This window comes from Chelonoidis abingdonii, chromosome 17, assembly GCF_003597395.2.
Source record: "Chelonoidis abingdonii isolate Lonesome George chromosome 17, CheloAbing_2.0, whole genome shotgun sequence".
Taxonomy (NCBI): domain Eukaryota; kingdom Metazoa; phylum Chordata; order Testudines; family Testudinidae; genus Chelonoidis; species Chelonoidis abingdonii.
This window is the reverse complement of record NC_133785.1, coordinates 28658934-28672065: the sequence shown is the minus strand read 5'-3', so window position 1 is coordinate 28672065 and position 13132 is coordinate 28658934. Positions and strand designations below refer to the sequence as shown.

General features: G+C 38.6%; 1 protein-coding gene across 5 annotated transcripts in view; it reads left to right on the top strand.

Annotated features, from left to right (window-relative positions):
• CHL1 (cell adhesion molecule L1 like) overlaps positions 1-13132 on the top strand; it is a 193696-nt gene that overhangs the window by 166480 nt on the left and 14084 nt on the right. For all 5 annotated transcript variants that reach the window (XR_012657127.1, XM_032794614.2, XM_032794616.2 and 2 more), the window contains 5 exons: positions 253-475; positions 3959-4074; positions 4234-4438; positions 4767-4889; positions 6295-6474. Coding sequence is in view for 4 of the 5 variants with exons in the window: in XM_032794614.2 (XP_032650505.1) it covers positions 253-475; positions 3959-4074; positions 4234-4438; positions 4767-4889; positions 6295-6474 (847 nt within the window). In the remaining variant the exon portion in view is untranslated. The remainder of the gene's footprint in view (positions 1-252; positions 476-3958; positions 4075-4233; positions 4439-4766; positions 4890-6294; positions 6475-13132) is intronic.

The following is a 13132-nucleotide window of genomic DNA, read 5'->3' as shown; positions in this document are numbered from 1 at the left end:
TGACGAAGTGGGTATTCACCCACGAAAGCTCACGCTCCAAAACGTCTGTTAGTCTATAAGGTGCCACAGGATTCTCTGCTGCTTTTACAGATCCAGACTAACACGGCTACCCCTCTGATACATGATAGGGAAGGTAATTTTTTTCTCTCAAAATATTCTAGTGTATGGCTTCAAAATTATTCTCCACTTAATCTTCCATTTTATGATTATAGCAACAAAGGCAGATCAGTATCTCTTTAACTTCCTTTGTAGCCATTGAAACCCATGGAGCAAAATGGACCAGGACTGGAGTACAAAGTCAGCTGGCGACAGCAGGGAGTCGAGACAGACTGGAATGAGGAAACCGTGAAAAAACATTCCTTGACATTGAGGAATACGCCTACCTTTGTGCCTTATGATATCAAAGTCCAAGCTGTAAACAATTTTGGATCTGGTCCTGAACCAAATGTTACCACTGGATATTCAGGAGAGGACAGTAAGTAACTGAAATATTTTTGTAAAAAATATATGGTTCAGATGATTCTTACATCGCAATATATAAATGGATAACAAGTATTATTAGACCAGTTCACAATTAAAAATGCTTAAATGTCACTCACTAGTGATCAGCATGTTGGAATACTAAAAGAAACAGGAGTATTATGTGCCAGTTTCCTTATTATGAATTTTAGCTATCAAGAGCTTCATTTTCAGAAAGGTCAGCTATGCTTGCAAATAAAAAAATGAGTGTACAATTGCTTGCCTAAACTGGCACCTAGTCATGTTTAATGTTAAACACTTTACTAGCCCCAATGACTTCAGAAGGACTATGAATATGCTTAAAATTAAGTATGTGCTTATATATTTTGCTGGACTGGGGCCTAACCCATTCGCCTCAAACTACAGGGAGTAAAATACTCTACAGGTAGATGCACATATTCAGTTTGTGGGCATTTGAGAATTAAAACAGAGCATACAGACCATTCAGCTTTTGCATGCCAAAAAGAATGCAGGAAATTGCAAAAACAAGTGATGTATGCCTCTTCAGTACACCCCTGTAGTGTAGGGTATCCAAAGGCTGCAAGAAAGAGGATGGCTATGGCTCCTTGACACAGTTTACAGAATGGACCAGCCACACTGAGGAAAACAGGTGGCACTATCTTTAAGGATCCCCCCCCCTAAACATTGAGGAATGTGACAACACTAGTGTTTCCAAGTAATATCACAGCCCTGCATGTGCAGTCAACACCTCAGTATATTTTACATTCCATATTTTGAGTACATTTTTGTCCATGATACCAACACACCTATCCTTTCTGCATCATGCAAGAAACAAGAGTACTTTCTCATGAAATGACCTTCAGAATCATCCCTTTCAAACTGGATCTATTTATGCTGCTTCTAATATGTACAGTTTGCAGCCACACCAATATTCCACTCAGTATTTTTGCTTTTTATGGAAACTACTCTCACAATTGCGAGAAACAGAATCCCTGATTTTTAAAAGGATCCCAAACCGGTCTTTAATTTTGCAAGTGCAATATTGATATTTCAAATAACTGAGGATCCATTTTTCTTCCTGTCAGAATTGGAGGCCAGTTCTCAAAGTCAGGTCCATCACTGACAACAAGGTTCTTTCCAATGTCTGTACTGTGTCTGTCTTCTTAAATGACTGCCTTGATACAAGCAACCAGCATTTGTGCCACAAACATCTGTTCGTAGATTTGAAGCCTCTAAGAGACTGTTATGATGTTTACCCCAGTTTCCCACATAAGCTTATTTGATACTTTTTTTTTTATAATATCAGCATCAGCCTGTGATACCAACAATCTGCCTGTACCTGCCAATCCCTTACACCACAGTGCTCTTCAGTAATCATGTTTCTCCAGTGAACACTAATGCAAAAATGACAGCACTAGTGCTGGGTCGAAGCTGGTGGAGTTAATACAAACATGCTTCTGGCTACTGTAAGACTGTGGAATTCCCTGCTACAATATCTAGACTATTAGACAATAGTCCTTCCAATTCCCCCTGACACTATATTGTAATTTTTTCTCCCGTCTGTTGTTTATAGAATCAATATATAAAAGACATTGGGAGGATTTATATTCCCCAGCTGCAATGATGAAAAGCCAAGATTTCCTTCAGTAGGCAACCCAGTTAAGCAAGAGCAGCAAAAAATCTTTTTAGGATTTAGGGATTTAAATCAATGAGGGAGTAAACACCAATGTAGCCAGCTAGCATAGGGAGCCAAGATTCCCTGATACAAATGCCCAATGCATTAGTCATTAGCAGCAGGGCCTGAGGACTGCTGGCAAGCAAAAGTTAGAAGTGTCTACAAATGTACATGTTTCAGATTTTGCAGCTTAATCTTATTATGTAAAGTCAGGCAGTTTTCATCCCATGTCTGAAACCTTCAAGTTGTTTTCCTAACAGCAAAATGGATGGACAGCTTGAATGGTCTACAAAAAGGCCTGCAAGAGATTAGCCAACTGAGATAACTGTTTATTTTATTACTTATTCAAATGGATAAACAACCAAAATCCTTCTTTAATCCATCATGCTGTGCAGTATCCACTGCTGAACTGAATTATCTTATAGATGTTAGTCCAGGGCTGTTCCTCCAGCATCTCTACTCTGACTCCCTCTTGACATGAACTTAGTCAGTGCCTAGCCCCAAGAGGTGCTATAAAAGCCACCAATTATCATCATCATAACATAAAAAAATGGCTCAAAAAGGAAACTCTTATGGACATTATACAAAGAAACTAACCGTCAATTAGGTCTTGTTTACGGATTCCGCTGAATGACCTGTTCTAAGTAGATGAGTTATTAATGTTTGGAAAATAGCTCTTTTACATGGCCCGCGATTTTTGTCATATTTCATTTTTCTGATAGCTTAATTTAACCCGACACTGTAAACACTTACTACTGGGAGTCTCAATGAGACTGTTTGTGGTAGTAAACAATAACAATCCCCTACTTTCTGGTAGTGAGTGTGGGGTTAGGGACATGTTGTTTTTCATGGTCACAATATTAGCACTGAATAACATATCATCTGGTAGATAGTGACAGTAAATAAAAGGGAGATTTCTCTGTGTGTGTTAAGTTTCATTTGCAATGTGCTTTCTATGGACCTGATCCTGTATCCACTGATGACTCTGGGTCTAGTTATTTCAGGTGCTGGAGTAGATTTCTTGATGTTCTGTGGTGATTAAAACCCTCCTCTTCAACCAGTTGATTTAATTGTAAAAGAAAATTGCTTAAAGAAAGAACTCTAACACCTCATTCAAAAAAGCAATCTTAATCACAATATTTTTTTTTTATCCTCACTGATACAGAGGTGATGGCCCCCATTTGGAACTGAACTGGGGAAATCTCCAGACTTAAAAGCATGAGTCTCTATAACTTGAGGCAGGCTGGGTAGTTGGGGGACACTGTGATCTTGTCTTCACTTGTCTACCTTTGCTGTGGCGTGTAGGATATGTATACCTACACAGCACTGTGAAAGGAAGGCTACGTCCACACTGCCTGCAGAGTGTAGCTAGACGTGACTATGAAAGACACCAACATGGGGAAGGCAGTGAGGAAAGACTCTGGGGAGCTGCCAAAGACTTTTCCCTCTGCCAGAGACTTTCACTATGGCAGGGAAAGATTTCAGCACTCCCTGCAGCTGGAGACTTTCTCTGTTGTGGGGAAAGGTTCTGACAACAGGGACGCCATGGGACACAACACTGCTAAAAATAGCAATGTAGAAATCAGAGGCACTGCTTTGCATGTAGAGACCCATATAAGGCACACACACCAGATTTCAGGCATGTCGGGCTCTCTACCATACTCATCATCTGTGCTGCTATTTGTACTCATGCTAGCTGGGCATGCAGTGTCTGTACTTTATATGCCACCATAAGTGTAAAGCTACTCTTTGAAAATAAATCCTAGAGAGTATCCTTAGTATGTTACAGCTACGTATTTATAGTTCCAGATGCTGCTCCTTCAAGTGTAACGGTGGAAGTGATGAATAGTACACTAGTTAAAGCGATCTGGTCCGGCATTCCAAGAGACCGCGTTCGTGGACACTTAAAAGGATATAAGGTTGTCATCATTTATTCTTTAAACTATCCAATGTCTTTTCATGCTGTATTAGACGAATCCTGTTTAAGTTTAAAGTAATTGCTGTGAGGTTGGGGGAATCAATGCAGTGTTCATGCCCACAGAACTTAATCTGTTACAGAATTACCCTTCTCAATACAGGTCATTTGGTGGAAAACAAGGAGTTTGCTGGATGGAAAACAACATCGCCCAGACAAACACTTCCTAACATTTACAGGAGACAGAAACTATGGCATGATTCCTGGTCTAGAGCCATTTAGTGAATTTCACTTAACCGTTTTGGCTTTCAATGCAAAAGGAGCTGGACCTGAAAGCTCTCCAACCATATTCCAGACTCCAGAAGGAGGTAAGAAAAATTAAAATATGGGGATGGAAGAAATTAAAGAAACATCTTCCTTGAAACCAGACCAATTAATTCCACTAAGAACTCTGCGTGACTCTAAATATGCTGGCATAAAAAAAGCTTTTAATACAATTATCCAACAGAAGGGTCCAAGTCTATGCAGTAAATGGGAGTTAACAAGGCTGAGGACTCTCAAAAGGTGTTGACTGAGAATGGAGAATTGTACATATTGGATGAAGTTATACGCCATACTAACAGGAATGTATGGAGACTGAGCTGCTAATATATGATCTACATTCAGTGAAACTAAGCTAATTCCTATGTTTTCCAGTCCCTGAACAGCCACATTTTCTAAGAATACTAAACTTTGATAAGGATTCTGTCACTTTGTCATGGGGTCTTCCCAGAAAACCAAATGGCTTCCTTACCGGCTACATTTTGCAATATCAGATAAGTAAGTACATATTCTACTTTGATATAGACTTTTAGAAAATAGCATATTTAAATCAAACAGTATTTTAATATAAAGTTATTTAAAATAGACCGTAACTTAAAACTAATCCTTTTAAAATTTAAGTAACAATTTGTTCAGCACAGAAAAAATGTTCCAAAATTACAGACGTTAGTTTAGCCTGCTGGGGGCAGGCCAATTCCATTTTCCAGGGAAAAAGGATTTCAGCATATTTTTTTCCCATCTAGATAAGCTCAAAGTGCAATCATGATACATTCAGACTCTCAGACTAATCAAATCATGTAATAAATGTTTTCAAATTCACAGACAGTTAACCCAATAGTTAAATAGTGCAGAGAAAATGTATAGCTGTTTTTAGACATGCACTTGACTTTTCAAAGAAGAAATAATTTGTGGTTATAATGCATGAGTCATGTGCATAGGCTTAGAATCTTTAAACCCACATAGCTGGTACAGCTGGGCAAATAATGCAAACTTTTTTTTTTTGGTGAATATTTATTCAGATTTTTTAATGATTTCACTTCAGCAAATGTTCTCCTCCTGTTTGTAAAAACCCTTCATTTAGAGTCAGAGTAATTACTGCTGAGTCATGTGATCAAGTGGTCCAGTGATGTGTAACCAGGATATCAAGGAAATAGAAATGTTTCTTTGGGGCCAGAAGAAGCTAAGGAGATAGAACAGATATGGTCCTGGAGCAACCAAGCTTAGGGAGGAAAGTTTATGTTGAATTATTGATTATGAGTTACCAGTACAGCCAAACACTGGGGGTAAGTTTGGATATTAATTCAGTGTATTCTGCTGAGGATGGAGTGGGCATACAACACACGACGCTAAAGAACGTGTTTGTTGTGAACTTTTTGCTCAGCACCGATCCTTACTAAGGCAACTGCACTCTTACTTTTGTAGTACTTTTATAGGGGTTGGATGCTCTCCATTTTTGAAGAGGGCCAACTATGGGTGTTCAAGAGGCCATTCCTTATATAGCAGCCAGCTACAATACTTTCTGCAAGCACCCCATAAACTTGCATCATGGCTGCAGGCTTACCAAAGTTTAAGGACGTAGGTAATATGCATTTAGGGTTCTAGACAAACATTTTGCATAGCTCTAAAAGTCAGACCTTTCTCTTTTTTCAGTAACTAAACCTCTAAAATCATAGAGCCTTTTCAGCTATCATAATACCCAATCATGTAGTTGATTGATTTAGACATGGTAAATCCCATTTGAAGACTCACTAATGTATCAGGGTAGTAAGATACACATTTATTTAAATTGCCCTCCTTCCTACTTACTGTAAACTGCATCTTTTCCATCAGCTTTCTTGACACATTTGCATTTTGGTAACGTTTAGCTGCCATGCCTCACTGAACTCTATTGTTTCTCTTTCAGTAAATGAGACAGATGAGATTGGAGCACTGAATGACGTCAATATTACAAACCCTTCGACTTTCAGCTGGAGGTTTTCAAATCTGAGCTCCAGCACCAAGTATAAATTCTATGTGAGGGCCTGTACTATAAAAGGCTGTGGGAAACCAATCACAGAAGAAGGACTAACAATAACAGAAGGCAGTAAGTTAATAGGGGTATAATTTAATGATGAGTTTTAATGATAATGGAAAATCCATTGAGAATATTCCAGCTTTGACATTTTCTTCTCTAATTAGAGGAAATTGTTTTGCTTTTAAATTTGCTTTGCCTTAGCACAATCAATGAACTTTTAAATTTAGGAACCCAGGTACTCCAAAAACACAAAAAAAAAAGTTTAGCTATTCCATGTCACTAAACAGCAGCTTCAACCAACCAAACATCTTAGCTGATTTTTACCGAAACTAGCAGCTTACATTTAGTAATCACTAACAGGAAGTTGGAGAACAACAAAAATCTGTTTTCAATAATATTATATGGCCGTATTCTGCCCTTAAATGGACATTTTGGATTTCGAGAAATATTAATGGAAGCCATGTGTTGTCATTTGAGGGCAGAATTTGGGAATCCCGTAAATGAAGATTAACATAAGGCTAACAGTAGTGCACTTGCCCCCAAAATAGCATTATTTTCCCATGAACTAACCCAGTGAAATACCTTTGTAGTCTGCTTGCTGTCCTCCTCATAGACTTTGAGGTCAGAAGGGACCATTATGATCATCTAGTCTGACCTCCTGCACAATGCAAGCCACAGAATCTATAACAACCCCCCTAACCTATGTCTGAGTTATTGAAGTCCTGAAATTGTGGTTTGAAGACCTCAAGCTGCAGAGAATCCTCCAGCAAGTGACCCATGCCCCATGCAAGAAAATTAAAAGAACAAGCCAGACTGTCTCATCCAACTGAAATAAAATCCACTGTGCTCGGCAACTCTGGAAGTTCTACTGTACCGATAAACAAGTTCGTAGATGTTAATCAACAATGATTGTTTTTGACATACCACAGCAAAGGACAAAGAGAATGTGATAAACAGAAATGGCCTGGCTTCATGATTTTTAACACTGATGACATATTGTAACCATGTAACTTAATATCTTAGCTGACTTGCACCCTGCATAGTCTCTTCAGGTGCTGAAGCCAAAGCACAGTTCCTGGCAAAAAATGATCCAGTCACAGTAGTGGTTAAGATCCCATCTGTGAAACAGAGACACCCCGTCTCCTTTTGTCTTCTTCCACATGAATTTAATCCTTAATATCCTTAATGAATGTTTATGTATAAAGACCTGGTTGTGTATGTGATGCCTCTCAGAATCCTTCCTAATCCATGCATGGATCTAAAGACACATTTTCCACTTTTGCGTCCCATACAGAATGTCAAAGATTGCCTTCCCAATGATGAAATCAACAGTTCACTTAATTACATCTCTCTCTCTCTCACACACACTCACACACTCACTCACTCTCTCTCTCTGTCACACACACACACACACACACACACACACACACACACACACACACAACTTGTCACTCGAACTTCCCAGAAAAATCCCATCCATACTTGCCAGTCAATAGAGAAATTTATTATTCCATTGAATCAGCCCTCAACCCCACGACCAAGAATAGCCCCATGCCAAATCTGCGCTCAAAGCCATTCCATATCTAAATTAATCCACAATAAAATTATTGCCTGCTAATGAAATCATTCAGAAAGTTCTTAAAGAGCCGGCAGATACGAAGGTGCAAAATACTTCTATTATTCTCTCTTTGTAGTTCAGCGGACTCCCATCATCAAGAACTGCAGAATGATAAGCATGCCCTCCAGACCCAACCGATGAAGGTAAGGTTTTCTATCACAGACCAGTACTTATTTCATTTAAGTGAGCAACTCAACCCTAGCTCGGTTATTGACCACATGTCTTTCCCTCAGGTAACTGGCTGTGGTTATATACTAATACTAATCAGAAGGCTGAACTGATCTCTTATCACTGACCTAACTCAAGTCCACCATACACCATAATGTCCCTCCACAACCACTGTATCGTGGCAGCTATTTCAGGGCAATGCAGAATCTGCACCAATAAATAAAGGGCCTCATTCTAGCATCCTTTTGTTCCCGCCTGTTTATTATACTATTAAAGAGGAAAGTGTGACTTTTGCCTGCTAGATGAGATTAATATGGGAAACTTGAAAAAAAAGAACTTTAGAGAATCAGATTAAAATGGGTTAGACTTTGTTTTTGACAACAAAATATATATATATATATATATATATATTTTGAAGCCCAGAAAAATAAAGTGCTACTTCATTAGCCGTTTATTCTTGTATTCTTTGCTGAGATCAGGAGTCCTCCATTTGGTCATTTAGGATGTTGTTGTTAATTTGCACAACCCTGTGTAACATGCTAGGTTTTAAAAGGATCTTTGTTGGTAACGCTGTCAGTAACATATGGCTAGGAAACATGATAAATAGAAATTTTGACATTTAATTTTCCCCATGTTTTCTTTCTTTTCTTTCAAAAGATTTTGTTGGCAATGGCAGCAAGGGATTCTACTAAAAGTCAGAGCAGCAGATTGCACATCAAATAGAACAGCATAATCTCTGTAAATTCTAAGGGTCCTATTCTGCTGTTACTTTTGTGCCCTATTCCACAAATTTTTCAAGTAATTTAAATGAGACCCACCTAACAGTACCAATGTCCATCCTTTAGATACAGCTCTGCAGCTTACACTGAAATCCCAGAGGAATTTTATGCAATTATCTGAAGGCTAAATTGGTCCAGACTCATTTAAAGTATGCAAAATCTATGCCCTTTGGCTAAGGAACACATGTTTCTATGACTTTCTCATTTTTTTGAGGTTAGGAATGGAGGGCATGCAAAATACAAAGAGGGTGATAAAATGTGTAACTATCTCAATTAAACAAGTTATGCAGTCTCTCAAAAAATGGAGTGTTTTCAAAAGTCAAAGCATATCAGTTAAAGTTGCCCAGATTTAAAGTGGCAGATTGAAAGTGTGGTTCTACTGTGGAATGAGACTCCATAAAATAACATCATAGGCTCCGGTTTTATTTTGTCTCTGTGATTCCCATATTCAATGTGCTCCATTTTCAAAGAAAAAAGATGCACCTCTCTTATCTATTTTAGGGCTTCTATAGCTCCCATTACTCTACCATACCAAGCTGTCACAGGCTACATTGTGGGCTTTGTGAAATACACTGTCCCAGAGAAATACAGATATCTGGGTGGGTTGTGGATACGTATTCAGTCATGTCTGGCTCCTGGCATATTTGACCTGACTTTATAATAGCTGTATTAAAGTAAATACTCATTTGTTTTCCATTATATCTGAAAACCATTGAATTTATGCATTTTAACCTTGGGAGTAGGTTGTGTAGGTTGTCCTGTAAAGAATGGCAGGTCCCCAATGTATCTTCATTCCACAGTTCCATGGTGAACTTCTGCATCACAGCACACAGGGAAGTGGGAAATGAACAGGCTGGGCTGGGGAAGGACAATCTTCTGTGTTACCCTTCAATGGGCTGGAGCAGCTTCTGTAGTCATTGCATGTCCTGGTGTGGAGAGAATTCCCCATTAGACCAGAGCCTTCTTGAGTCAGAAGGAGCCATTTCTTGATAGTTCCTTTAAAATGTGGTTCTCCTCTGCAATGTGTGTGTCTAGGGTCAAATCCAGTACTATTAACCAATGGTCTATAAGGAGCAGGCCCCAAATATAACGCCCCATTCATACCCTGCATGTCACTACCCTAACAGCAATAGCACTAAGAACTAAATCCAGTATGTAATATACAGTCAATAGAGAGAAAGATTTCTTAAATCAGCATTCTAACTGAAATGAATATTTAGTGGCAAAACCCAGCTGAGATACAAGAAGTGGTTGTACAGGTGGTTGATAAAACACTGTGCAGAACTTGTGCCTACTGAATTGCATGGAAAAGTCATGGAGAACCACAGGGAACACTCCATTTGCACAAAAGCTCAGATTAAGGCCTTTCATGACTAGAAAAAGATGACTCACAGTTGCACTTGAAATTAATCAAAGAATATCAGGGTTGGAAAGGACCTCAGGAGATCATCTAGTCCAATGCCCTGCTCAAAGCAAGACCCACCTCAACTAAATCATCCCAGCCATTTGTCAAGCCTGATCTTAAAAACCTCTTAGGGAGGTGGTAGAACCTCCTTCCTAGGTAACCCACTCCAGTGCTTCTCCTAGTGAATTTTTTTTCCTAATATCCATCCTCAACCTCCCCCACTGCAGCTTGAGACCATTACTCCTCGTTCTGTCATCTGCCATCACTGAGAACAGTCTAGGTCCATCCTCTTTTGAAACATTTTCAGGTAGTTGAAAGTGGCTATCAAATCCCCCCTCATTCTTCTGCAGACTAAACAATCCCAGTTCCCTCAGCCTCTCCTCATAGACCATAGGTCAGAAAGGGACGCAATATGATCATGTCTAGTCTGACCTCCCCAAGGCAACGCACAAAAACCCTACCCAATACACATTTTAACAACTCCTTAAAGCCCTCATAAGTCAGTGCTCACAGCATCCCTTAATCATCTTTGTTGCTCACTCTGCTGGATCCTTTCCAATTTTTCCACATCCTTCTTGTTTGTGCGTGTCGCCAAATCTGGACCAGTACTCCAGATGAGGCCTCACCAATGTCGAATAGAGGGGAATGATCACGTCCCTCAATCTGCTGGCAATTCCCCTACTTATATAGCCCAAAATTCTGTTAGCCTTCTTGGCAACAAGGGCACACTGTTGATTCATATCCAGCTTCCCATCCACTGTAACCCCTAGGTCCTTTTCTACAGAAATCCTTTTCCCAATGCTTTTGGGTTGCCATGGGTTCTCGAGTTTCTTTTTCAGTCACCTAGAGAAATGATTCAATCAGTCATCATAGAGTTAGAAAGTTTTTTTGAGGGGAGGGGCAGGAGGGAGGTTAGATGTAAAACAGGGATCATTTTGATCTGAGAATTTTTACTCAGATCAAAATGAGGAAATTACTGCCTCTGTAATATTTGCATTACATTGCAGAATAAATTTTTAAAAAAGTAAAGTTTCAAAGTTAAATTATATTTTCAGTTTAATGTTAAAATGAATGATTGGAGATTAGCAAATTGTGATTTAGGATCAGCAGTTTTTTCTCTGCTGTGATAATTGTGAACTTAGGTGTAGACTTTATAGATTTAACATTGTTTAGCTTTTAGCTTTTTTTTGTATTTTAGAGAGAGTTGACTAAATATTATGGGCTTATCTCAGGCTTAACTCCATGAAAGAATGTGGCTGTCTCTTTTTACAAAATGATTATTAGTTCTACCTTTTTTATTCATGTAGCATTTCTTAAACTGCCCCAAAAATATTGACAGAACAAAATCTGATGATCAATATTGCTATACGTGTAATTAGCCACCTGAAATGATATGTAACATGACACTAATATATATTTTAAAAGGAAAGAAACTCTTAAAAAAATAGAACTTAATCCCCCTCTGATATCCTGGCATCTGACTCAACAATCTTTGTTGCCAATTTTTATACTATCCAGAGCTACCAGTGATTTGCAGCATTGACAAGATACAGAATTATGTATGTTACAATGATTACTGTATACAAAAATCCAAATGTTAATGAAAAATCCATGCACATGAAACAGTAACTATTGCTATAATTTTCAAAGGAGGCTAAGGAAGTTACATGTTCCAATCTCATTATAATTCAATGATAACCGGGCACCTACTTCCCTTGGGCTTTATGTGAAATCCCAGCCTGAGAATACTAACCCTTATGCCATCTCTCAAGATCATGATAGTAGCTTCTCATAACATAAGCTGTGATCCTATTCAATTCTCTTTTGCCACCCAACAGTCTGAAAGACTAAAAACAGTTTTCTTAGCCATACAGAATAACATCCTGATGGAGAGAATCATTTCTTGAACTATGACCAAACTGATTAACAGGCCTTCCCCACTACACCATCATGTATACAACTCATCAGGCAGCCTTTTGCCCTCTCAAGCCACACTGCTGATCTGCACATGTACTGGGAGCAACTCTGCAAGCCCTGGTGGTACAGAGGAGCTTTTCCTAAACCAGGGCACGGGTGATCATCTACTGCTATTCTAAGCATCACAAGCATTACTTAGTGAATCCTTTCTATAGTTAAATAGAATCACACCTCTCCCACCTGTTACAGCCAGTAAAATTGTGGCCAGGAGCAAAAGGTAGACAGAAACAGAAATGGTGGTAAGACAAAATGAGCTAACCTCTCTTCTGTGCTGTGTCCAAAAGTCCAACAACCCAAAAGTCAAGGTGGATGGCCTGGGTGTCAAGCTAAGCAGGATAGCCTATTAATTTTCATCTAATGGATTTTAAGAATATGACGGTAATTGTAAATTACCAGTTAAAAAAAGATCTCTCCCAATCAGCACAGACTACCTCCTGGAATACAAAAGCCCAGAAGGTAGATTGTAATTATGATGCATATTTATACACTTTTAATAGCCATTCAGTGGAGGAAAACTGATGAAAGTGTAGTTTAACTTTCCATTTATTTCAGGCAGATGTATTTAAACAGGTGCTGTTATAAATCAAAATATTACCTATAATTATTATACAACTGTAAGATTCCCAATCTTTTTTTTTTTTTTAATAAGTGAGTTTCATAACAGATGTGCTAACTTTTGGAGAACTAGCACTATACTATGTCTTTAGGGGAAGTTTATCTTGTTTTCCCATTATTCCATAGGCTTAAATAAAAAAAAGTATGTTCCATTGTTCTCATAAA